This window comes from Chiloscyllium plagiosum, unplaced genomic scaffold, assembly GCF_037043375.1.
Source record: "Chiloscyllium plagiosum isolate Xiang-an unplaced genomic scaffold, Cpla_swu_hap1 HiC_scaffold_3, whole genome shotgun sequence".
Lineage (NCBI taxonomy): Eukaryota > Metazoa > Chordata > Chondrichthyes > Orectolobiformes > Hemiscylliidae > Chiloscyllium > Chiloscyllium plagiosum.
Genome location: NW_028270141.1, coordinates 164,867,660 through 164,894,387, shown reverse-complemented (window position 1 = coordinate 164,894,387; position 26,728 = coordinate 164,867,660). Strand labels below are relative to the sequence as shown.

Here is a 26,728-nt window from a genome sequence, read left to right as displayed (position 1 = left end):
AGAACACAGTGTGATATTTGGTTTGGATCACAGTGTGATGTATGGTTTGGAGCACAGTGTGATATATGGTTTGGAGCACAGTGTGATGTATGATTTGGAGCACAGTGTGATGTATGGTTTGGAGCACAGTGTGATATATGGTTTGGAGCACAGTGTGATGTATGGTTTGGAGCACAGTGTGATGTATGATTTGGAGCACAGTGTGATGTATGGTCTGGAACACAGTGTGATGTATGGTTTGGAACACAGTGTGATATATGGTTTGGAGCACAGTGTGATGTATGGTTTAGAACACATTGTGATGTATAGTTTGGAGCACAGTGTGATATATGGTTTTGAACACAGTGTGATGTATGGTTTGGAGCACAGTGTGATATATGGTTTGGAACACAGTGTGGTGTATGGTTTGGAGCACAGTGTGATATATGGTTTGGAGCACAGTGTGATGTATGGTTTGGAGCACAGTGTGATGTATGGTTTTGAACACAGTGTGATGTATGGTTTGGAGCACAGTGTGATATATGGTTTGGAGCACAGTGTGATGTATGGTTTGGAGCACAGTGTGATATATGGTTTGGAGCACAGTGTGATGTATGGTTTGGAACACAGTGTGATATATGTATATATTTGGAACATCGTGTGAAATATATATTTAGAACACAGTGTGATATATGGCTTTGAACACAGTGTGATATATGGTTTGGAACACAGTGTGATGTATGGTTTGGAACACAGTGTGATATGTATGGTTTGGAACACAGTGATATATATATATATTTGGAACACAGTGTGATGTATGGTTTGGAGCACAGTGTGATGTATGGTTTGGAGCATAGTGTGATGTATGGTTTGGAACACAGTGTGATATATGGTTTGGAGCACAGTGTGATATGTGGTTTGGAACACAATGTGATGTATGTTTTGGAGCACAGTGTGATGTATGGTTTTCAGCACAGTGTGATGTATGGTTTGGAACACAGTGTGATGTGTGGTTTGGAGCACAGTGTGATATATGGTTTGGAGCACAGTGTGATATATGGTTTTGAGCACAGTGTGATGTATGGTTTGGAGCACAGTGTGATATATGGTTTTGAGCACAGTGTGATGTATGGTTTGGAGCACAGTGTGATATATGGTTTTGAGCACAGTGTGATGTATGGTTTGGAGCACAGTGTGATATATGGTTTGGAGCACAGTGTGATATATGGTTTGGAGCACAGTGTGATGTATGGTTTGGAGCACATTGTGATATATGGTTTGGAGCACAGTGTGATATATGGTTTGGAACACAGTGTGATGTGTGGTTTGGAACACAGTGTGATATATGGTTTGGAGCACAGTGTGATATATGGTTTTGAGCACAGTGTGATGTATGGTTTGGAGCACAGTGTGATGTTTAGTTTGGAGCACAGTGTGATATATGGTATGGTACACAGTGTGATATATGTTTTGGAGCACAGTGTGAGATATGGTTTGGTACACAGTGTGATATATGTTTTGGAGCACAGTGTGATGTATGGTTTGGAGCACAGTGTGATATATGGTTTGGAGCACAGTGTGATGAATGGTTTGGAGCACAGTGTGATGTATGGTTTGGAGCACAGTGTGATATATGGTTTGGAGCACAGTGTGATGTATGGTTTGGAGCACAGTGTGATGTATTGTTTGGAGCACGGTGTGATATATTGTTTGGTGCACAGTGTGATATATGGTTTGGTGCACAGTGTGATATATGGTTTGGAGCAGTGTGTGATATATGGTTTGGAGCACAGTGTGATATATGGTTTGGAGCAGTGTGTGATATATGGTTTGGAGCACAGTGTGATATATGGTTTGGATCAGTGTGTGATATATGGTTTGGAGCACAGTGTGATATATGTTTTGGAGCAGTGTGTTATATATGGTTTGGAGCACAGTGTGATATATGGTTTGGAGCAGTGTGTGATATATGGTTTGGAGCACAGTGTGATGTATGGTTTGGAGCACAGTGTGATGTATGGTTTGGAGCACAGTGTGATATATGGTTTGGAGCACAGTGTGCTGTATGGTTTGGAGCACAGTGTGATGTATGGTTTGGAACACAGTGTGATATATGGTTTGGAGCACAGTGTGGTGTATGGTTTGGAGCACAGTGTGATATATGGTTTGGAACACAGTGTGATATATGGTTTTGAACACAGTGTGATGTATGGTTTGGAACACAGTGTGATGAATGGTTTGGAGCACAGTGTGATGAATGGTTTGGAGCACAGTGTGATGAATGGTTTGGAGCACAGTGTGATGTATGGTTTGGAGCACAGTGTGATATATGGTTTGGAGCACAGTGTGATATATGGTTTTGAACACAGTGTGATGTATGGTTTGGAGCACAGTGTGATATATGGTTTGGAACACAGTGTGGTGTATGGTTTGGAGCACAGTGTGATATATGGTTTGGAGCACAGTGTGATGTATGGTTTGGAGCACAGTGTGATGTATGGTTTTGAACACAGTGTGATGTATGGTTTGGAGCACAGTGTGATATATGGTTTGGAGCACAGTGTGATGTATGGTTTGGAGCACAGTGTGATATATGGTTTGGAGCACAGTGTGATGTATGGTTTTGAACACAGTGTGGTGTATGGTTTGGAGCACAGTGTGATATATGGTTTGGAACACAGTGTGATGTATGGTTTGGAGCACAGTGTGATGTATGGTTTTGAACACAGTGTGATATATGGTTTGGAGCACAGTGTGATGTATGGTTTGGAGCACAGTGTGATGTATGGTTTTGAACACAGTGTGATGTATGGTTTGGAGCACAGTGTGATATATGGTTTGGTGCACAGTGTGATGTATGGTTTTGAACACAGTGTGGTGTATGGTTTGGAGCACAGTGTGATATATGGTTTGGAGCACAGTGTGATGTATGGTTTGGAGCACAGTGTGATGTATGGTTTTGAACACAGTGTGATATATGGTTTGGAGCACAGTGTGATGTATGGTTTGGAGCACAGTGTGATGTATGGTTTTGAACACAGTGTGGTGTATGGTTTGGAGCACAGTGTGATATATGGTTTGGAGCACAGTGTGATATATGGTTTGGAGCACAGTGTGATGTATGGTTTGGAGCACAGTGTGATATATGGTTTGGAGCACAGTGTGATGTATGGTTTGGAGCACAGTGTGATATATGGTTTGGAGCACAGTGTGATGTATGGTTTGGAGCACAGTGTGATGTATGGTTTTGAACACAGTGTGGTGTATGGTTTGGAGCACAGTGTGATATATGGTTTGGTGCACAATGTGATATATGGTTTGGAGCACAGTGTGATATATGTTTTGGAGCAGTGTGTGATATATGCTTTGGAGCACAGTGTGATATATGGTTTGGTGCACAGTGTGATATATGGTTTGGAGCACAGTGTGATATATGGTTTGGAGCACAGTGTGATGTCTGGTTTGGAGCACAGTGTGATATATGGTTTGGAGCACAGTGTGATGTTTGGTTTGGAGCACAGTGTGATGTATGGTTTGATGCACAGTGTGATATATGGTTTGGAGCACAGTGTGATATATGGTTTGGAGCACAGTGTGATATATGGTTTGGAGCACAGTGTGATGTATGGTTTGGAGCACAGTGTGATGTATGGTTTGGAGCACAGTGTGATGTATGGTTTTGAACACAGTGTGGTGTATGGTTTGGAGCAGAGTGTGATATATGGTTTGGAGCACAGTGTGATGTATGGTTTGGAGCACAGTGTGATGTATGGTTTGGAGCACAGTGTGATATATGGTTTGGAGCACAGTGTGATGTATGGTTTGGAGCACAGTGTGATGTATGGTTTTGAGCACAGTGTGGTGTATGGTTTGGAGCACAGTGTGATATATGGTTTGGTGCACAGTGTGATATATGGTTTGGAGCACAGTGTGATATATGTTTTGGAGCAGTGTGTGATATATGGTTTGGAGCACAGTGTGATATATGGTTTGGAGCACAGTGTGATATATGGTTTGGAGCACAGTGTGATATATGGTTTGGAGCACAGTGTGATGTTTGGTTTGGAGCACAGTGTGATGTATGGTTTGGTGCACAGTGTGATATATGGTTTGGAGAACAGTGTGATATATGGTTTGGGGCACAGTGTGATGTATGGTTTGGAGCACAGTGTGATGTATGGTTTGGAGCACAGTGTGATATATGGTTTGGTGCACAGTGTGATATATGGTTTGGAGCACAGTGTGATATATGGTTTGGAGCACAGTGTGATATATGGTTTGGTGCACAGTGTGATATATGTTTTGGAGTAGTGTGTGATATATGGTTTGGTGCACAGTGTGATATATGGTTTGGAGCACAGTGTGATATATGGTTTGGAGCACAGTGTGATATATTGTTTTGGAGCAGTGTGTGATATATGGTTTGGAGCACAGTGTGATGTATGGTTTGGAGCACAGTGTGATATATGGTTTGGAGCACAGTGTGATGTATGGTTTGGAGCACAGTGTGATGTATGGTTTGGAGCACAGTGTGATATATGGTTTGGAGCACAGTGTGATGTATGGTTTGGAGCACAGTGTGATGTATGGTTTGGAGCACAGTGTGATATATGGTTTGGAGCACAGTGTGATGTATGGTTTGGAGCACAGTGTGATATATGGTTTGGTGCACAGTGTGATATATGGTTTGGAGCACAGTGTGATATATGGTTTGGTGCACAGTGTGATATATGTTTTGGAGCAGTGTGTGATATATGGTTTGGTGCACAGTGTGATATATGGTTTGGAGCACAGTGTGATATATGGTTTGGAGCACAGTGTGATATATGGTTTGGTGCACAGTGTGATATATGTTTTGGAGCAGTGTGTGATATATGGTTTGGTGCACAGTGTGATATATGGTTTGGAGCACAGTGTGATATATGGTTTGGAGCACAGTGTGATATATGGTTTGGTGCACAGTGTGATATATGGTTTGGAGCACAGTGTGATGTATGGTTTGGTGCACAGTGTGATGTATGTTTTGGAGCAGTGTGTGATATATGGTTTGGTGCACAGTGTGATATATGTTTTGGAGCAGTGTGTGATATATGGTTTGGTGCACAGTGTGATATATGGTTTGGAGCACAGTGTGATATATGGTTTGGAGCACAGTGTGATATATGGTTTGGTGCACAGTGTGATATATGGTTTGGAGCACAGTGTGATGTATGGTTTGGTGCACAGTGTGATGTATGTTTTGGAGCAGTGTGTGATATATGGTTTGGTGCACAGTGTGATATATGGTTTGGAGCACAGTGTGATATATGGTTTGGAGCACAGTGTGATATATGGTTTGGTGCACAGTGTGATATATGGTTTGGAGCACAGTGTGATGTATGGTTTGGTGCACAGTGTGATATATGGTTTGGAGCACAGTGTGATATATGGTTTGGTGCACAGTGTGATATATGTTTTGGAGCAGTGTGTGATATATGGTTTGGTGCACAGTGTGATATATGGTTTGGAGCACAGTGTGGTGTATGGTTTGGAGCACAGTGTGATATATGGTTTGGAGCACAGTGTGATATATGGTTTGGAGCACAGTCTGATATATGGTTTGGAGCACAGTGTGATATATGGTTTGGAGCACAGTCTGATATATGGTTTGGAGCACAGTGTGATATATGGTTTGGAGCACAGTGTGATGTATGGTTTGGTGCACAGTGTGATATATGGTTTGGAGCACAGTGTGATATATGGTTTGGTGCACAGTGTGATATATGTTTTGGAGCAGTGTGTGATATATGGTTTGGTGCACAGTGTGATATATGTTTTGGAGCAGTGTGTGATATATGGTTTGGAGCACAGTGTGGTGTATGGTTTGGAGCACAGTGTGATATATGGTTTGGAGCACAGTGTGATATATGGTTTGGAGCACAGTCTGATATATGGTTTGGAGCACAGTGTGATATATGGTTTGGAGCACAGTCTGATATATGGTTTGGAGCACAGTGTGATATATGGTTTGGAGCACAGTGTGATATATGGTTTGGTGCACAGTGTGATATATGTTTTGGAGCACAGTGTGATATATGGTTTGGAGCACAGTGTGGTGTATGGTTTGGAGCAGTGTGTGATATATGGTTTGGTGCACAGTGTGATATATGTTTTGGTGCACAGTGTGATATATGTTTTGGAGCACAGTGTGATATATGGTTTGGAGCACAGTGTGATGTATGGTTTGGTGCACAGTGTGATATATGGTTTGGAGCACAGTGTGATATATGGTTTGGAGCACAGTGTGATGTATGGTTTGGTGCACAGTGTGATATATGGTTTGGTGCACAGTGTGATATATGATTTGGTGCACAGTGTCCTGTCTGACTGAGGGTGCAGTTTCAGCTCTGAGACGCCTGTGTTGTGACAGATGACAAAGAGCACCACGTGACGTTTGACAGGTCACAGGGTCACATTCCAGTCTGTGCTCTGATTGGCCGCTGTCGGCACGGCGCTGACGCTGCGGCGCTTGCGCGGTGACGTCAGACGCCGAACTTTCACCCGGAGGAAACGGAGAGGGACCGGCCGCAGGCCCGGCCGCTACCGCCGAACAACCGTCAAACTACCGCCGAACAACCGTCAAACAACCGCCGAGTAACCGCCAAACAACCGCCGAGTAACCGCCAAACTACCGCCGAGTAACCGCCGAACAACCGTCAAACTACCGCCAGGTGTATAATTCTCCGTCAGTGTGAAAGGTCAGAGATTTCACTGTCACCAGCGACAGGGGTCAGTACAGACACAGGGAGAGGAGGGGGTCAGGGCTCAGTGCAGGCACAGTGAGAGGAGGGGGGTCAGGGGTCAGTACAGGCACAGGGAGAGGAGGGGGGTCAGGGGTCAGTACAGGCACAGGGAGAGGAGGGGGTCAGGGGTCAGTACAGACACAGGGAGAGGAGGGGGTCAGGGCTCAGTGCAGGCACAGTGAGAGGAGGGGGGTCAGGGGTCAGTACAGAAACAGGGAGAGGAGGGGGTCAGGGGTCAGTACAGACACAGGGAGAGGAGGGGCTCAGGGCTCAGTGCAGGCACAGTGAGAGGAGGGGGGTCAGGGGTCAGTACAGACACGGAGAGGAGGGGGGTCAGGGGTCAGTACAGACACAGGGAGAGGAGGGGGTCAGTACAGGCACAGGGAGAGGAGGGGGTTCGGGTCAGTACATGCCCAGGGAGAGGAGGGGGGTCGGGTCATTACAGGCCCAGGGAGAGGAGGGGTGTCGGGTCAGTACAGACACAGGTAGAGGAGGGGGGTCAGGGGTCAGTACAGACACAGGGAGAGGAGGGGGTCAGGGGTCAGTACAGACACAGGGAGAGGAGGGGGTCAGGGGTCAGTACAGACAGGGAGAGGAGGGGGTCAGGGGTCAGTACAGGCACAGGGAGAGGAGGGGGTCAGGGGTCAGTGCAGACACAGGGAGAGGAGGGGGTCAGGGGTCAGTACAGACACAGGGAGAGGAGGGGGGTCAGGGGTCAGTACAGACACAGGGAGAGGAGGGGGTCAGGGCTCAGTGCAGGCACAGTGAGAGGAGGGGGGTCAGGGGTCAGTACCGACACAGGGAGAGGAGGGGGGTCAGGGGTCAGTACAGGCACAGGGAGAGGAGGGGGGTCAGGGGTCAGTACAGACACGGAGAGGATGGGGTCAGGGGTCAGTACAGACATAGGGAGATGAGGGGGGTCAGTGCAGACACGGAGTGGAGGGGGTCAGGGGTCAGTACAGACATCGGGAGAGGAGGGGGGTCAGTACAGACACAGGGAGAGGAGGGGGTCAGGGGTCAGTACAGACACAGGGAGAGGAGGGGGTCAGGGGTCAGTACCGACAGGGAGAGGAGGGGGTCAGGGGTCAGTACAGACACAGGGAGAGGAGGGGGGTCAGGGGTCAGTACAGACACAGGGAGAGGAGGGGGTCAGGGCTCAGTGCAGGCACAGTGAGAGGAGGGGGGTCAGGGGTCAGTACCGACACAGGGAGAGGAGGGGGTCAGGGGTCAGTACAGGCACAGGGAGAGGAGGGGGGTCAGGGGTCAGTACAGACACAGGGAGAGGATGGGGTCAGGGGTCAGTACAGACATAGGGAGAGGAGGGGGGTCAGTGCAGACACGGAGTGGAGGGGGTCAGGGGTCAGTACAGACATCGGGAGAGGAGGGGGGTCAGTACAGACACAGGGAGAGGAGGGGGTCAGGCGTCAGTACAGACACAGGGAGAGGAGGGGGGTCAGGGGTCAGTTCAGGCACAGGGAGAGGAGGGGGTCAGGGCTCAGTGCAGGCACAGTGAGAGGAGGGGGGTCAGGGGTCAGTACAGACACAGGGAGAGGAGGGGATCAGGGGTCAGTACAGACACAGGGAGAGGAGGGGTTCAGGTGTCAGTACAGACACAGGGAGAGGAGGGGGTCAGGGGTCATTACAGACTTAGGGAGAGGAGGGGGGTCAGGGGTCAGTACAGGCACAGGGAGGGGAGGGGGTCAGGGGACAGTACAGGCACAGGGAGAGGAGGGGGTCAGAGGTCGGTACAGGCACGAAGAGGAAGGGGCTCAGGGGTCGCTCCAGGCACAGGGAGATGAGGGGGTCAGGGGTCAGTACAGGCACAGTGAGAGGAGGGGGTCAGGGGTCAGTACAGACACAGGGAGAGGAGGGGGGTCAGGGGTCAGTACAGACACAGGGAGAGGAGGGGGTCAGGGGTCAGTACAGACACAGGGAGAGGAGGGGGGCTCAGGGGTCGGTATAGGCACAGGGAGAGAAGGGGCGGTCAGGGGTCAGTACAGGCACAGGGAGAGGAGGGGGGTCAGGGGGTCAGTACAGATACAGGGAGAGGAGGGGGTCAGGGGGTCAGTATAGGCACAGGGAGAGGAGGGGGGTCAGTACAGACACAGGTAGAGGAGGGGGGTCAGGGGTCGGTGCAGGCACGGAGAGGAGGGGGGTCAGGGGTCGGCACAGGCACAGGGCGAGGAGAGGGGGGGTCAGGGGTCGGTGCAGGCACAGAGAAGCATGGGGTCAGGGGTCGGTACAGGCACGAAGAGGAAGGGTCTCAGGGGTTGGTGCAGGCACAGGGAGAGGAGGGGGCTCAGGGATCAGTACAGGCACAGGGAGAGGAGGGGGGTCAGGGGTCAGTACAGGCACAGGGAGTGGAGGGGGGTCAGGGGTCAGTACAGACGCAGGGAGAGGTGGGGGGTCAGGGGTCAGTACAGACACAGGGAGAGGAGTGGGGTTAGGGGTCAGTACAGGCACAGGGAGTGGAGGGGGGTCAGTACAGGCACAGGGAGAGGAAGGGGGTCAGGGGTCAGTACAGACACGGAGAGGAGGGGGTCAGTACAGACACAGGGAGAGGAGGGGACCAGGAGGTCAGTACAGACACAGGGAGAGGAGGGGGTCAGGAGGTCAGTACAGACACAGGGAGAGGAGGGGGTCAGGAGGTCAATACAGACACAGGGAGAGGAGGGGTTCAGGGGTCAGTACAGACACAGGGAGAGGAGGGTGGGTCAGGGCTCAGTGCAGGCACAGGGAGAGGAGGGGGGTCAGGGGTCAGTACAGACACGGAGAGGAGGGGGGTCAGGGGTCGGTACAGGCACGATGAGGAAGGGGCTCAGGGGTCGGTATAGGCACAGGGAGAGGAGAGGAGGGGAGGTCAGGGGTCAGTACCGACACAGGGAGAGGAGGGGGTCAGGGGGTCAGTATAGGCACAGGGAGAGGAGGGGAGGTCAGGGGTCGGTACAGGCACGAAGAGGAAGGGGATCAGGGGTCGGTATAGGCACAGGGAGAGGAGAGGAGGGGAGGTCAGGGGTCAGTACAGACACAGGGAGAGGAGGGGGTCAGGGGGTCAGTATAGGCACAGGGCGAGGAGGGGAGGTCAGGGGTCGGTATAGGCACAGGGAGAGGAGGGGGGTCAGGGGTCAGTACAGGCACAGGGAGAGGAGGGGGGTCAGGGGTCGGTACAGGCACAGGGAGAGGAGGGGGGTCAGGGGTCGGTACAGGCACAGGGAGTGGAGGGGGGTCAGGGGTCAGTACAGGCACAGGGAGAGGAGGGGGGTCAGGGGTCAGTACAGACGCAGGGAGAGGAGGGGGGTCAGGGGTCAGTACAGACACAGGGAGAGGAGTGGGGTTAGGGGTCAGTACAGGCACAGGGAGTGGAGGGGGGTCAGTACAGGCACAGGGAGAGGAAGGGGGTCAGGGGTCAGTACAGACACGGAGAGGAGGGGTCAGTACAGACACAGGGAGAGGAGGGGGTCAGGAGGTCAGTACAGACACAGGGAGAGGAGGGGGTCAGGAGGTCAGTACAGACACAGGGAGAGGAGGGGTGTCAAGGGTCAGTACAGACACAGGGAGAGGAGGGGTTCAGGGGTCAGTACAGACACAGGGAGAGGAGGGGGTCAGGGGTCAGTACAGACACAGGGAGAGGAGGGGGTCAGGGGTCAGTACAGACAGGGAGAGGACGGGGGTCAGGGGTCGGTACAGGCACGGAGAGGAGGGGGGGTCAGGGGGTCAGTACAGACACAGGTAGAGGAGGGGGTCAGGGGTCAGTACAGACACAGGGAGAGGAGGGGGTCAGGGGTCGGTACAGGCACGGAGAGGAGGGGCTTAGGGGTCGGTACAGGCACAGTGAGAGGAGGGGGTTCAGGGGTCGGTACAGGCACAGGGAGAGGAGGGCGGTCAGGGGTCAGTATAGGCACAGGGAGAGAGAGGAGGGGAGGTCAGGGGTCAGTACCGACACAGGGAGAGGAGGGGGTCAGGGGGTCAGTATAGGCACAGGGAGAGGAGGGGAGGTCAGGGGTCGGTATAGGCACAGGGAGAGGCGGGGGGTCAGGGGTCGGTACAGGCACGAAGAGGAAGGGGCTCAGGGGTCGGTACAGGCACGAAGAGGAAGGGGCTCAGGGGTTGGTATAGGCACAGGGAGAGGAGAGGAGGGGAGGTCAGGGGTCAGTACAGACACTGGGAGAGGAGGGGGGTCGGGGGTCAGTACAGGCACAGGGAGAGGAGGGGGGTCAGGGGTCGGTGCAGGCACGGAGAAGCGGGGGGTCAGGGGTCGGTGCAGACACAGGGAGAGGAGGAGGGTCAGGGGTCGGTGCAGGCACAGGGAGAGGAGGGGGTTCAGGGGTCGGTATAGGCACAGGGAGAGGAGGGGGGGTCAGGGGTCGGTGCAGGCACGGAGAAGCGGGGGGTCAGGGGTCGGTACAGGCACGAAGAGGAAGGGGCTCGGGTCGGTACAGGCACAGGGAGATGAGGGGGTCAGGGGTCGGTATAGGCACAGGGAGAGGAGGAAGAGGTCAGGGGTCGGTATAGGCACAGGGAGAGGAGGGGGGGTCAGGGGTCCGTGCAGGCACAGGGAGAGGAGAGGGGTCAGGGGTCGGTACAGGCACGAAGAGGCAGGGGCTCAGGGGTTGCTACAGGCACAGGGAGAGGAGGGGGGTCAGGGGTCGGTACAGGCACAGGGAGAGGAGGGGGCTCGGGTCGGTATAGGCACAGGGAGAGGTGGGGAGGTCAGGGGTCGGTATAGGCACAGGGAGAGGAGGGGGGGTCAGGGGTCAGTACAGGCACAGGGAGAGGAGGGGTTCAGGGGTCGGTGCAGGCACAGGGAGTGGAGGGGGGTCAGGGGTCAGTACAGACACAGGGAGAGGAGGGGGTCCGGGGTCAGGGGTCGGTGCAGGCTCAGGGAGTGGAGGGGGGTCAGGGGTCAGTACAGACACAGGGAGAGGAGGGGGTCCGGGGTCAGGGGTCGGTGCAGGCACAGGGAGTGGAGGGGGGTCAGGGGTCAGTACAGACACAGGGAGAGGAGGGGGTCCGGGGTCAGGGGTCGGTGCAGGCTCAGGGAGAGAAGGGGGTTCAGGGGTCGGTGCAGGCACAGGGAGAGGAGGGGGGTCAGGTGTCAATAACCATCTCAATATTAATCATTTTATGATGTTATAGGATAATATCGCAATTGCTGTCAATTCTTGTGACAATCTCTCTAGTGCACCATGTTAATTGTAATGTGTTTTGATGGTTGCTGGATATTACTGTAATTCAGCGATTGTGGTGATTTTCTCTGATGATATTGCCTTATATTTAATAATGAAATTGTTCCTTAGACCATAGAAAAGTTCAGCACAGAACAGGCCCTTTGGCCCACGATGTTGTGTCAAGATTTATCATAATGTAAAATATAGTAACTTAACCTATGCACCTGTCAACTCATTGCTATCCATGTGAATGTCCAGCAGTCGCTTAAATGTCCCCAATGACTCCTTGTCAGAGTCTTGGTGAATTTCAGTATATGACCCTATAACTACCATGGAATAATATGTAGTAATGTAACAGAGATCAATGTCAGAATCCTGGTTAATTACAGTAATATCAGCCTACAACTGTAATATTTTATATTTCATAATGGAACAGAGGTCATTGCCACAGTCCCCTCAAATTATAGTAATGTCACGATATAATCATCAAGATGTAGTATAATATTATATGTGACAAATGTTAATAAAGTCCTCAGTAATGCCATCCTATATCGATCATAAATTTGTACATTTAATGTAAAAGGTCATCATCAGGATCCTTCATCATTATCATACTATCCTCGCATAACTTTCATAATTTCAAATAATAGTAAATATCACAAAGTGATCATTATCTGAATCCTCAATAATTATTGTTGTATCATTCTAAAACTGTTTGAATCTTTTTGAAATGCACAGAATACTGAGAGGTGTGGATAGAGTGGGCATGGAGAAAATGTTTCCATTTGTAGGAGAGTCTCGGACCCCGGGACTGTGCCTCAGTGAAGGCATGATCCTTTAGAACGAAGATAAGGAGGGATTTGTTCAGCCAGCAAATAGTGAATCTGTACAATCTTCCACAGGGGGCAGTGGAGGCTGAGTCATCGAGTGTATTTAAGACAGAGAGAGATTCTGGATTAGAGAGGGAATCAAGGGTTACAGGAGGAAGGCAAGAGAATGGGTTGAGAAATATATCAGCCCTGATAGAACATCGAACATTACAATGTAGTACAGGCCCTTCGGCCCTCGATGTTGTGCCGACCTGTGGAACAATCTGAAGCCCATCTAACCTACACTATTCCATTTTCATCCATATGTCTATCCAATGACGATTTAAATGCCCTTAAAGTTGGCGAGTCTACTACTGTTGCAGGCAGTGTGTCCCACGCCCCTACTACTCTGAGTAAAGAAAATACCTCTGACATCTGTCCTATATCTATCACCCTTCAATTTAAAGTTATGTCCCTTTGTGCTAGCCATCCCTATCTAGGAAAAAGGCTGTCACTGTCCACCCTATCTAACCCTCTGATTATCTTATATGTCTCAATTAAGTCACCTCTCAATTTCTTCTCTCTAACAAAAACAGCCTCAAGTCCCTCAGCCTTTCCTCGTAAGACCTTCTCTCCATACCAGGCAACATCCTAGTAAATCTCCTCTGAACTCTTTCCAGAGCTTCCGCACCCTTCCTATAATGCGGTGACCAGAACTGTACACAATATTCCAAATATGGCCACAACAGAGTTTTGTACAGCTGCAGCATGACCTCGTGGCTCCGAAACTCAATATCTCAACCAATAAAAGCTAACACACTGTACGCCTTCTTAACAACCCTATCAACCTGGATGGCAACTTTCAAGGATCTGTGTACATGGACATTGGGAATCTCTTTCTTAGATCAGATTATATTACAGTGTGGAAACAGGCCCTTCGGCCCAACAAGTCCACACCGCCCCGCCGAAGCGAAACCCACCCATACCCCTACATTTACCCCTTACCTAACACTACGGGCAATTTAGCATGGCCAATTCACCTGACTCTGCACATCTTTGGACTGTGGGAGGAAACCGGAGCACCCGGAGGAAACCCACGCAGACACGGGGAGAACGTGCAAACTCCACACAGTCAGTCGCCTGAGGCGGGAATTGAACCCGGGTCTCTGGCGCTGTGAGGCAGCAGTGCTAACCACTGTGCCACCGTGCCGCCCTTCTTCATCTACACTACCAAGAACCTTACCATTAGCTCAGTACTCTGCATTCCTGTTACTCCTTCTAAAGTCAATTGCCTCACACTTTTTCGTATTAAACTCCATTGCCACCTCTCGGCTCAGCTCTGCAGCTTATCTATGTCCCTCAGAGGCCTGCAATATCCTTCCACACTGTTCACAACTCCACCGACCTTAGTCTCATCTGCAAATTTACTAATCCACCCTTCTACACCCTCATCCAGGTCATTTATAAAAATTATAAATAGCAGTTGCCCCAGAACAGAGCCTTGCAGTAGAACATAGAACAATACAGCACAGAACAGGCCCTTCGGCCCACGATGTTGTGCCGAACATTTGTCCTAGCTTAAGCACCCATCCATGTACCTATCCAATTGCCGCTTAAAGGTCACCAATGATTCTGACTCTGCCACTCCCACAGGCAGCGCATTCCATGCCCCCACCACTCTCTGGGTAAAGAACCCACCCCTGACATCTCCCCTATACCTTCCACCCTTCACCTTAAATTTATGTCCCCTTGTAACACTCTGTTGTACCCAGGGAAAAAGTTTCTGACTGTCTACTCTATCTATTCCGCTGATCATCTTATAAACTTCTATCAAGTCACCTCTCATCCTTCGCCGTTGCAATGAGAAAAGGCCTAGCACTCTCAACCTATCCTCGTACGACCTATTCTCCATTCCAGGCAACATCCTGGTAAATCTCCTCTGCACCCTCTCCAAAGCTTCCACATCTTTCCTAAAATGAGGCGACCAGAACTGCACACAGTACTCCAAATGTGGCCTTACCAAGGTCTTATACAGCTGCAACATCACCTCACGACTCTTGAATTCAATCCCTCTTCTAATGAACGCTAATACACCATAGGCCTTCTTACAAGCTCTATCTACCTGAGTGGCAACTTTCAAAGATCTATGAACATAGACCCCAAGATCCCTCTGCTCCTCCACCTTACTAAGAACCCTACCGTTAACCCTGTATTCCACATTCTTATTTGTCCTTCCAAAATGGACAACCTCACACTTGACAGGGTTGAACTCTATCTGCCACTCCTCAGCCCAGCTCTGCATCATATCTAAGTCCCTTTGCAGCCGACAACAGCCCTCCTCACTATCCACAACTCCACCAATCTTCGTATCGTCTGCAAATTTACTGACCCACCCTTCGACTCCCTCTTCCAAGTTATTAATAAAAATTACAAACAGCAGAGGACCGAGAACTGATCCCTGCGGAACTCCACTTGTAACTGGGCTCCAGGCTGAATATTTATCATCTACCACCACTCTCTGACTTCGACCGGTTGGCCAGTTCTCTATCCAACTGGCCAAATTTCCCACTATCCCATGCCTCCTGACTTTCCGCATAAGCCTACCATGGGAAACCTTATCAAATGCCTTACTAAAATCCATGTATACTACATCCACTGCTCTACCCTCATCCACATGCTTGGTCACCTCCTCAAAGAATTCAATAAGACTTTTAAGGCAAGACCTACCCCTCACAAATCCGTGCTGGCTGTCCCTAATCAAGCAGTGTCTTTCCAGATACTCATAAATCCTATCCCTCAGTACCCTTTCCATTACTTTGCCTACCACCGAAGTAAGACTAAGTGGCCTGTAATTCCCGAGGTTATCCCTATTCCTTTTTTTGAACAGGGGCACAACATTCGCCACTCTCCAGTCCCCTGGTACTACCCCCGTTGACAGTGAAGACGAAAAGATCATTGCCAACGGCTCTGCAATTTCCTCTCTTGCTTCCCACATAATCCTAGGATATATCCCGTCAGGCCCGGGGGACTTGTCTATCCTCAAGTTTTTCAAAACGTCCAACACATCTTCCTTCCTAACAAGTATATCCTCTAGCTTACCAGTCCGTTTCACACTCTCCTCTTCAACAATACGGTCCCTCTCATTTGTAAATACTGAAGAAAAGTACTCATTCAAGACCTCTCCTATCTCTTCCGACTCAATACACAGTCTCCCACTACTGTCCTTGATCGGACCTACCCTCGTTCTCGTCACTCTCATGTTTCTCACATACGTATAAAAGGCCTTGGGGTTATCCTTGATCCTATCCGCCAACGATTTTTCATGCCCTCTCTTAGCTCTCCTAATCCCTTTCTTCAGGTCCCTTCTGGCTATCCTGTATCCCTCCAACGCTCTGTCTGAACCTTGTTTCCTCAACCTTATGTAAGCCTCCTTCTTCCTCTTTACAAGACATTCAACCTCTCTCGTCAACCAAGGTTCCCTCACACGACCATCTCTTTCCTGCCTGACAGGTACATACATATCAAGGACACGTCGTATCTGTTCCTTAAAAAATTTCCACATTTCAACGACATCCTTCCCTGACAGCCTATGCTCCCAACTTATGCTCCTCAGATCCTGTCTTGCAGCATCGTAATTACCCTTCCCCCAATTGTAAAACCTACCCTGTTGCATGCACCTATCTCTCTCCATAACCAAGGTGAAAGTCACCGAATTGTGGTCACCATCACCAAAATGTTCACCCACTAACAAGCCCATCACTTGTCCTGGTTCATTACCGAGTACCAAATCCAATATGGCCTCCCCTCTGGTCGGACAATCTACATACTGAGTTAGAAAAGCTTCCTGTACACACTGCACAAACACCGCCCCATCCAATCTACTTGATCTAAAGAGCTTCCCCAATCAATGTTTGGGAAGTTGAAATCACCCATGACTACCACCCTGTGCTTCTGCACCTTTCCAAAATCTGTTTTCCAATCTGTTTCTCCACATCTCTGCTGCTATTGGGGGGCCTATAGTAAACTAGTAACTGAACTCCAAGATGAAAATTTCCCATCATCCACCACCCTCTGTCTTCTTGCAGCTAGCCAATTTCTGATCCAAACCGCTAAATCAGCCTCAATCCCATGTCTCTGTATTTTGTGCAGTTGCCTACCGTGGGGAACCTTATCAAATGCCTTACTGAAATCCATTTACACCACATTAACCGCTTTAACCTCATCCACATGCTTGGTCACCTTCTCAAAGAACTCAGTAAGGTTTGTGAGGCATGGCCTACCCTTCACAAAACCATGTTGATTATTCCTAATCAATTTATTCCTTTCTAGAGGATTATAAATCCTATCTCTTAGAACATTTAACCTTATGATGAAATGACGGAGCAGACTCGACCCGAATGGCCTAATTCTACTCCAATACTTTGTGGTCTTATGGGCCCAGGGATTTGTGAACTTGCAGTTTCACCAATTTACACATTCCTGGCAGTTGTAATTTTTTTTAGCTGCTCCCCCCTTTTCAGTTCCTGGTTCACAGCTATTTCCAGGATGCTCCTGGAATTCTCTGCAGTGAAGACTGACGAAAAGTGGCTGTTCAATTTGTCTGCCATATTTTTATCCTCCCATTACCCAATCCCCAGATTCATTTTCGAAAGGAAAACATTTATTTTGTTGACTAAAAACAAATCTGAAGAAGCTTTTTCTATGTTTTAATACTTTTGGCTAACTTTCATATATGAAAGATTCCTGAAGAAGTGCTCATGCCCGAAACGTCGATTCTCCTGCTCCTTGGATGCTGCCTGACCTGCTGCCCTTTTCCAGCAACACATTTTCAGCTCTGATCTCCAGCATCTGCAGTCCTCATTTTCTCCTATATCATTATTTGAGTTTGGCATTGGCTCTGACCTTTTTCATTAATCAAGGATGACTCGGTTCGGGCCTTAGAATTTTTCTTATTTGTTGGTATGTAGATGTTATTGGACAGTGACAGAGAAACAAGGAAACAGACAGACAGGCAGGCAGTGAGGGTCAGCAAGAGTGTGAGACAGAGACAGAAAGAGAAGGACTAATAATGAGGGATAGGCAACAAGAGGTAGACAGACACTGTCCAGTGCACTATATCAATCTCTCTGAATTATTTTCTGATTTTAGGTTGAGACTTCTTGCCACCATGAGCAACAGGCACCAGTTGCGGCCATACACTTCAATAGGTGAAATTAATCATGTTCACATTCTGTCTGAACATGTTGGAGCTTTGATACACCGTGAGGAGTATAGCGATGTCACATTCCTCGTGGAGAAGAAACAATTTACAGCCCATCGAGTGATTCTGGCTGCTCGTTGTCAGTATTTCAGGTAAATTTCCAGTATTAGTTATTAATAATTCACCCACTGTCTCACATAATCAGAGCTGGAGTATATAATTCTGTCCTTGAAACCTTCATACTTCCATTTAATACTTGCTTGTTGATATTCCTCCTCACCATCACCCATTCATTGTATCCTGGATTCTCTGAGAACAGACATTTTTCCATCTTTGTCTTAAATACAGTCAATGAACAAGTGTTTGCATCCCTTTGGGAGAGACAAATGCAAAGATTTACTCACCATCAGAATAAATGGCAAAATGTAAATGCTGCTACTCTGCCAGTAGTGGAAAGAGTGAATGTTTCTGGATGTAGTGCCCATTATGGAACCCCAGTTGAGCTGGAGTTAATGGGAATTAGGCAAATCTCTCCATTGTTTGGTAGTTATATGTAGCACAAAACGTGGTTGTGATTGTTGGAGTTCAGTCACCTCAATCCATCACTGTAGAAGGTCCTCAGCACAGTATCCTATGCCAAGTCATCTTTCACAGGTCCCTAAATGACCGACCTTCCATTGTAAGATCAGAAGTGGGAATGTTCACTCATAGCTGCTCAATCTTCAGTGTCATTTGTGACTCCTCAGATACTCTAGCAAATTATGGTTGTATGCAGTTAAACCTGGGCTAACGAGTGCCAGGTCACATTTGTGCTATAGTATCTTCCATGCCCACAACCACCATCATCTAGAAGGACGGGAACAACAGACCCCTGGGAACACCAACCCTGCAAGCTCCCCTTGAACACTCATCATCCTGACTTGGAAATATATTGCTGTCCCTTCAGTGTCAATGGGTCAAGATCCCAAAACACTCTCCCTGATGGCATTGTGGGTCTACCTACAGCATAAGCAGCAGTTCAGGAACACAACTCAAGGGCAACTAGGGATGGGCAATAAACGCTGCCAGTCAGCGATGGCCACATCCCATTAATGATTGAAACAAGTTGTGAACCAGTTGTTGTCTGCTTCCTGGAAGCAAGTGAGTAGACCAAGAGAAGAGATGGATCAATGAATATTAAATCCTTGAGTGCCAGGAGGATCAGCTCAGCCAACCCTGTGGACAGGGACTGTTGAACTGCCTCTGCAGTTTGCCCTCAAACCATGTCACCATTTTTGTGTGTATGTGTGTGTATGCTTGTGTGTGAAGTTTTATAAGGGGGTCAAAGCTTTATCTAGTAGAGTTATATTTTGACAGTTCATAATTATTTACCTGTAGACGAAACCTATTTATTTGTAATACTGTAAATAGTAATTATTGTTAAGTGCGGAAACCTTCTTTGTTCACCAGGGTCTAAATTGAGAGGTAAATTTGGTAGTTTTGTATATTTTGTTAAAATCTTTAATTTGTGCAATTACTCTGGGAATAGTAGGACTTGAATTCCAGTGTGCTACCCTAGCAAGGCGTATCAGTGCAACTTGATCAGAGAATTTCTGAAAGTCCAAATACATCGCATCCAGTGGTTTTCCCTCATATATTCTATTTGTTAAGTCCTCAGAAAGTCCAGTAGGTTTGTCAAATGCAACTTTTATTTCATAAATCTGTGATGACCTTGTGTAATACATTGCTGCTAGTCCTTGTTTCCTTTGTCTTATGTGTTTTCATTTCCAAATCTGTTACTCTCCTGGCTTGCCTCTTGGCTCACATTCCCTTCCCTCTGCAACTCCAGTTTAACCCCCCGTTACAGACCCGGTGAATGGCCCTTTGAGGCTGTTGGTCCAGGTCCTTTAGTGATGCAACCCATTTAGCTTGTGCAGGTTCCATCTTCCCAGAATTGGTCCCAGTGCCTCGAGAATCCATATTCCTCTCAATGATGCCATCTCTTCAGTCTCACTTTTAGTTGTCTATTTGCTTTTTCCTGATCTTGTTAGCCCATCTATTTGAGAGTAAAACGAACAAAACAGAAATTGCTGAGGAAACTCAGCAGATTCTGGCCTGGATGAATTCAGAGTTTTCACAGAGAGCACAGGAGTTAACTTTTTTTCAGGACTGGCATTGAGTGTGATCCTGAGGTTTCTATCTTTGGAGTCTGCTTTTTAATTTATTTCCTAGTTCCTACATTCTGCTCATCAGACTCCATCCCTCGATTCACTGATGTTGTTCAGAATATCTTACAGGTGTTCAGTGACATCCTTTATCCTGGCACCGGGAGGTGGGGTGGGGGCAGTATACCATTTCTGGTGTTGCCACAGAAATATCTTAGTGAAGATGTCCCAGGGGACTCCTGCACTATCTGCCTGGTGGTCACTCATTCCTTTTTTCCTGTATACACGTCTCTGCAGTGTGACCACCTCACTTGCAGGTACTTCAGATATGAAACACAGATTTCCAGTAGGTGCCGCTAGAGTCCCATCCTGCGCTTATGGTCACCTGGAGACTGGAGGTGTCTCTTTATTCCCAGGTTGTATTGGAAGAGCATTCTATTGCACAGAGCTGTCTTGCCATGACTTATCTTGTGACTTAAAGTATTCTCTCTCTGTTTACTTCCTCTAGTTAAACATAGATCACAGAACAGGTAAAAACAATGACTGCAGATGCTGGAAACCAGAGTCACTAGATCACAGAACAGTATAGTGCAGGAACTGGCCCTTTGGCCCACCGTGACTGTGCCAACATGATGCCATCTGCCTGCACATGGTCCATAACCGTCTCTTCCCTAACCATTTGATTAGAAAAATCAGTACATACTTAGCACTGAATTCCCCATATTCCTTGTACAGTAGCGCCTCAACTTACGAACTTAATCCGTTCTGGGACCCGGTTCGCGAACTGAATCAATTTTTCCCATTGTTTGATCCCTGGTCCTGGATAGCGTAAGAATGCTTGCTGTTCACAGCGCACGCGCCAAAGGCGAACTGAATGAGGTCACGCAGGGCCCGAGAGCTTTTGCGTTCAACAAGCGCGTAGCAAAGCAAAACAATGAAACCACATGGTCGCACACGGGCTTTTTGCGTTCGTACCTTCGTTCGCACCTTGAATTTCGTACGTACATTGAAGCAAAATTTTACGTACAATCCTGTTCGTAAACCGATTTGTTTGTGAACGGGGTCGTTCATATGTCAAGGCGCTACTGTACTTCAAACAGTTTTATTGTCAACAAAAAAGCAATTTTTAGTTTCAAGACTGGACAGTGGAAATGCTGACCTAGCCTCAGTTACCAAGGTTGTCACTCTTCCTGTGTTAGCTCCTGGTCTCACACGTTATAAACTTATTTTATTCCCAATGGTACTCTTGGATATTTTCAAAACTCATCCTCGCACTCTTCAGCTTTTGAACTCCCGGTTTCCTTGAGACTGAAGATGGAGAAAGAAAAGGATAAAGAGCATTTGTGTCTCCCCTTGTCACCAAACTCCCCTCTCATCAAATTATAAGCAGACTATAGCAGGGCACTTTGAAAGTCATAATGGAGTCAGGCAGAGTCAGTTTGGTTTTGTGAAAGGAAAATCATGTGGATAATTTATTTGAGTTCAATTTTGGGAAGTAGCAGGCAGGCTGGATAGAGGGAAACTGTATATGTGATGAATTTTTCGCAACAGAGAGCAGCGGGAGCTGGGCGGAAGTTCAGACGGAGCGCAAAGCTGGTCGGGAAGGTAAGTGATTACTATAAGAGTGGGTGTGTTCTAAACCCCAGGTCCTACAAAGTAGGGTCTCCCTCCCTCCCTCCTCCTCTAACCTTAATTAAGAGTCCACAGACGTGCCACAAAAAGAGGGTCTAAGGAAGTTTAGATCGAGGAGTGAGGCTTCATCTCAGGACTCTTTGACAAGGAGGTTGAGTGAAGTGATTACACCACAGTTGAAGAGGGTGAAGACATGACTGCCCAGCTGGTTCAGTGTGCTACGTGCTTGATGTGGGAGGTCAACGACTCTGGTGTGTCTGGCTCGTACATGTATGGAAAGTGTGTGCACATTCAGCAATTGACCGAGCATATTCCTGAAGAAGGGCTTATGCCCGAAACGTCGATTCTCCTGTTCCCTGGATGCTGCCTGACCTGCGCTTTTCCAGCAACACATTTCCAACTCTGATCTCCAGCATCTGCAGACCTCACTTTCTCCTCGAGCATATTGCAGCGCTGACGAAAGAACTCGAAGACCTTAGGCTCATCCGAGAGAACGAGATCTTTCTGGACAAGACCTTCAGCGATGTTGTTACACCAATCATGCCAGAAGAGAGCAGAAGAGAGCAAATGATGAGGAAGGCAGAGAGGAGACAGGTGCAAGAGACCCCGGGGGGAAGTACCTGTCAGGAACAAGTTGAAGCTTTTGGAAGCAGAGACTGATGACACTGCCAGTTCGCAAGGCGGCCACGTTTGTCAATCAAAAGTTGCCGCAGAGGCAGAGCGGAAGAGTCGGACAACGCACAGAGCCGTGGTAATAGGGGACTCCATCGTGAGAGGAACTGACCGGGGTTTTTGTGGCAGCAGACGGGATTTAAGGATTGTGTGTTGCTTTCCTGGTGCTAGAGTGAAAGACATCGCGGACAGAGTGCAGGAAATCCTCAAGGACGAGGGTGAAGAGCCAGAGGTGGTGGTACATGTCGGCACAAATGATGTCGGGAAGAAGAGGAGGAACATACTACAGCGAGACTTCGGAGAACTAGGAAGAAGGCTGAAAAGCAGGACTTCCAAGGTGGTTATCTCCGGTTTGCTTCCAGTTCCTCGGGCTAGTGTGGCCAGAAACAGGGAGATAATGGACTTGAACGTGTGGTTGGGGAACTGGTGCAGGAAGCAAGGATTCAAGTTCTTGGATCACTGGGGTATATTCTGTGGTAAACATAAATTCTACAAGAGAGACGGCTTGCACCTAAATAGGTTAGGGACCAGTATTCTGGCAGGCAGGTTTTCTACTGCAACACCGCTACATTTAAACTAAGTAGCAGGGGGGAGGGGACAAGCTGGATGTTTAAAAAGGAAATTGAAGGGAAAGTTAGAACAAGAGAAGTCAAGAAAGACAACTGTATTAATGAGGCAGAAAACTCGGAAAGGCATCATGCTGTAAGGTTGAGTGAAATAAGGGTTGATGGGAAGGGTGAGAGCAGTAACAAATTAAAAATACTATACATGAATGCACGAAGCATTAGACATAAGATGGATGAGCTTGAGGCTCTTTTGGAAATTGGCAGATACGATATTGTGGGGATAACTGAGACGTGGCTTCAAGTGGACAGGGCCTGGGAAATGAATATTCAAGGATACACGTGTTATCGTAAGGACAGACTGACGGGCAGAGGGGGTGGGGTGGCCTTGTTAGTAAGGGATGATATTCAGTCCCTTGCGCGGGGGGACCTAGAGTCAGGAGATGTAGAGTCAGTGTGGATAGAGCTTCGAAATACCAAGGGTAAAAAGACCCTCTTGGGAGTCATCTACAGGCCCCCAAACAGTAGATTAGATTAGATTAGATTACTTACAGTGTGGAAACAGGCCCTTCGGCCCAACAAGTCCACACCCACCCGCCGAAGCGAAACCCACCCATACCCCTACATTTACCCCCTACCTAACACTATGGGCAATTTAGCATGGGCAATTTAGCATGGCCAATTCACCTGACCTGCACATTTTTGGACTGTGGGAGGAAACCGGAGCACCCGGAGGAAACCCACGCAGACACGGGGAGAACGTGCAAACTCCACACAGTCAGTCGCCTGAGGCGGGAATTGAACCCGGGTCTCTGGCGCTGTGAGGCAGCAGTGCTAACCACTGTGCCACCGTGCCGCCCACTAGGAGAACTGGATGTCGGATGTAAGTTAAATCAGGAGCTGAAATTGGCCTGTCGCAAAGATGTTACTACAGTTGTTATGGGGGATTTTAACATGCAGGTAGACTGGGAGAATCAGGATGGTATTGGGCCACAAGAAAGAGACTTTGTGGAGTGCCTCAGAGATGGATTCTTAGAGCAGCTGGTGCTGGAGCCGACCAGGGAGAAGGCAATTCTGGATCTGGTATTGTGTAACAAACCAGAATTGGTCAGAGACCTCGAAGTGAAGGAGCCATTGGGAAGTAGTGACCATAATACAATAAGCTTCAATCTGCAATTTGAGAGGGAGAGGGTACAGTCGGAAGTGACAGTACTTCTGTTGAATAAAGGGAATTATGGAGCTATGAGGGAGGAGCTGGCCAAAGTTCATTGGTGCAATACCTTAGCAGGGATGACCGTGGAGGAACAATGGCGGATATTTCTGTGTATAATGCAGAAGTTGCAGGATCAGTTCATTCCTAAAAGGAAGAAAGATCCCAGGAGGAGGCATGGGCGGCCGTGGCTGACGAGGGAAGTAAAGAAACATATAAAGTTAAAAGAGAAAAAGTATAACATAGCTAAGATAAGTGGGAAAACTGAGGACTGGGAAGCTTTTAAAGAGCAACAGAGGATTACTAAGAAGGAAATACGCAGAGGAAAAATGAGGTACAAAGGTAAACTGGCCAAGAATATTAAGGAGGATAGTAAAAGCTTTTTTAGGTATGTGTAAGGCAAAAAAATGGTTAGGACAAAAATTGGGCCCTTGAAGACAGAGTTGAAACTTTATTGCTGGAACAGCACAGCAGGTCAGGCAGCATCCAGGGAACAGGAGATTCGACGTTTCGGGCACATGCCCTTCCTGAAGAAGGGCCTGTGCCCGAAACGTCGAATCTCCTGTTCCCTGGATGCTGCCTGACCTGCTGTGCTGTTCCAGCAATAAAGTTTCAACTTTGATCTCCAGCATCTGCAGACCTCACTTTCCCCTTGAAGACAGAAACAGGGGAATATATTACTAGGAACAAAGAAATGGCAGAGGAATTAAATGGGTACTTCAGATCTGTGTTCACTTGGGAAGACACAAGCAATCTCCCTGAGGTAACAGTGGCTGAAGGACCTGAACTTAAGGGAATTTATATTTGCCAGGATTTGGTGTTGGAGAAGCTGTTAGGTCTGAAAGTTGATAAGTCTCCAGGGCCTGATGGTCTACATCCCAGGGTACTGAAGGAGGTGGCTTGGGAAATAGTGGATGCGTTGGTGATTATTTTCCAGAGTTCAATAGATTCGGGGTCGGTTCCTGAGGATTGGAGGGTGGCAAATGTTATACCACTTTTTAAGAAAGGTGGGCGAGAGAAAGCAGGTAATTATAGACCAGTTAGTCTGACCTCAGTGGTGGGAAAGATGCTGGCGTCTATTATTAAGGATGAAATTACTGCACGCCTGGACAGCAGTAACAGGATAGGACAGAGTCAGCATGGATTTATGAAGGGGAAATCATGCTTGACTAATCTTCTTGAATTTTTTGAGGATGTAACTATGAAGTTGGACGAGGGAGATCCAGTAGATGTAGTGTACCTGGACTTTCAGAAAGCTTTTGATAAAGTCCCACACAGGAGGTTAGTGAGTAAAATTAGGGCGCACGGTATTAGGGGCAAAGTACTAGATTGGATTGAAAATTGGTTGGCTAATAGGAAACAAAGGGTAGTGATAAACGGCTCCATTTCGGAATGGCAGGCAGTGACCAGTGGGGTACCGCAGGGATCCGTGCTGGGACCACAGCTTTTTACAATATATGTTAATGATATAGAAGATGGTATCAGCAATAACATTAGCAAATTTGCTGATGATACAAAGCTGGGTGGCAGAGTGAAAAGTGATGAGGATGTTAAGAGATTACAGGGTGACCTGGACAAGTTAGGTGAGTGGGCAGATGCATGGCAGATGCAGTTTAATGTGGATAAATGTATGGTTATCCACTTTGGTAGCAAGAACAGGAAGGCAGATTACTACCTAAATGGAATCAATTTATGTAAAGGGGCAGTACAGAGAGATCTGGGTGTTCTTGTACACCAGTCAATGAAGGCAAGCATGCAGATACAGCAGGTAGTGAAGAAGGCTAACAGCATGCTGGCCTTCATAATAAGAGGAATTGAGTATAGAAGCAAAGAGGTGCTTCTGCAGCTGTACAGGGCCCTGGTGAGACCACGTCTGGAATACTGTGTGCAGTTCTGGTCTCCAAATTTGAGAAAAGACATTCTGGCTATTGAGGGAGTGCAGCGTAGGTTCACGAGGTCAATTCCTGGAATGGCAGGATTACCTTACACTGAAAGACTGGAGCGACTGGGCTTGTATACCCTTGAGTTTCGAAGATTGAGAGGGGATCTGATTGAGACGTATAAGATTATGAAAGGATTTGACACTCTGGCAGTAGGAAACATATTTCCACTGATGGGCGAGTGCCGAACCAGAGGACACAGCTTAAAAATACGGGGTAGACCATTTAGGACAGAGATGAGGAGAAACTTCTTCACCCAGAGAGTGGTGGCTGTGTGGAATGCCACAGGGGGCAGTGGAGGCCCACTCTCTGGATTCATTTAAGAAAGAGTTGGATAGAGCTCTCAAAGATAGTGGAATCAAGGGTTATGGAGATAAGGCAGGAACAGGATACTGATTAGGAATGATCAGCCATAATTATATTGAATGGCGGTGCAGGCTCGAAGGGCCGAATGGCCTACTCCTGCACCTATTGTCTATTGTCTATTGTCTATTGAATTTCAAAAGGCATTCAATAAAGAGCAACGTAAAAGGTTACTACACAAACTTCAGTGTTGTGTACCATATTGTCATTGATAGAGGATTGGTTAACTAAACAGGAATGAGGTATAAATGAGTCATGTTTGGTTC

At 48.0% G+C, this 26,728-nt stretch overlaps 1 protein-coding gene across 1 annotated transcript in view; it reads left to right on the top strand.

The window, feature by feature from the left end:
- Positions 1–6,547: 6,547 nt before the first annotated feature.
- The window catches only part of LOC148151801 (BTB/POZ domain-containing protein 9-like), a 36,030-nt gene continuing 15,849 nt past the window's right edge, over positions 6,548–26,728 (top strand). The window contains exons 1-2 of the mRNA XM_087984839.1: positions 6,548–6,716; positions 17,887–18,090. Coding sequence (XP_087840965.1) covers positions 17,906–18,090 — 185 coding nt within the window. The 5' untranslated portion in view covers positions 6,548–6,716; positions 17,887–17,905. The remainder of the gene's footprint in view (positions 6,717–17,886; positions 18,091–26,728) is intronic.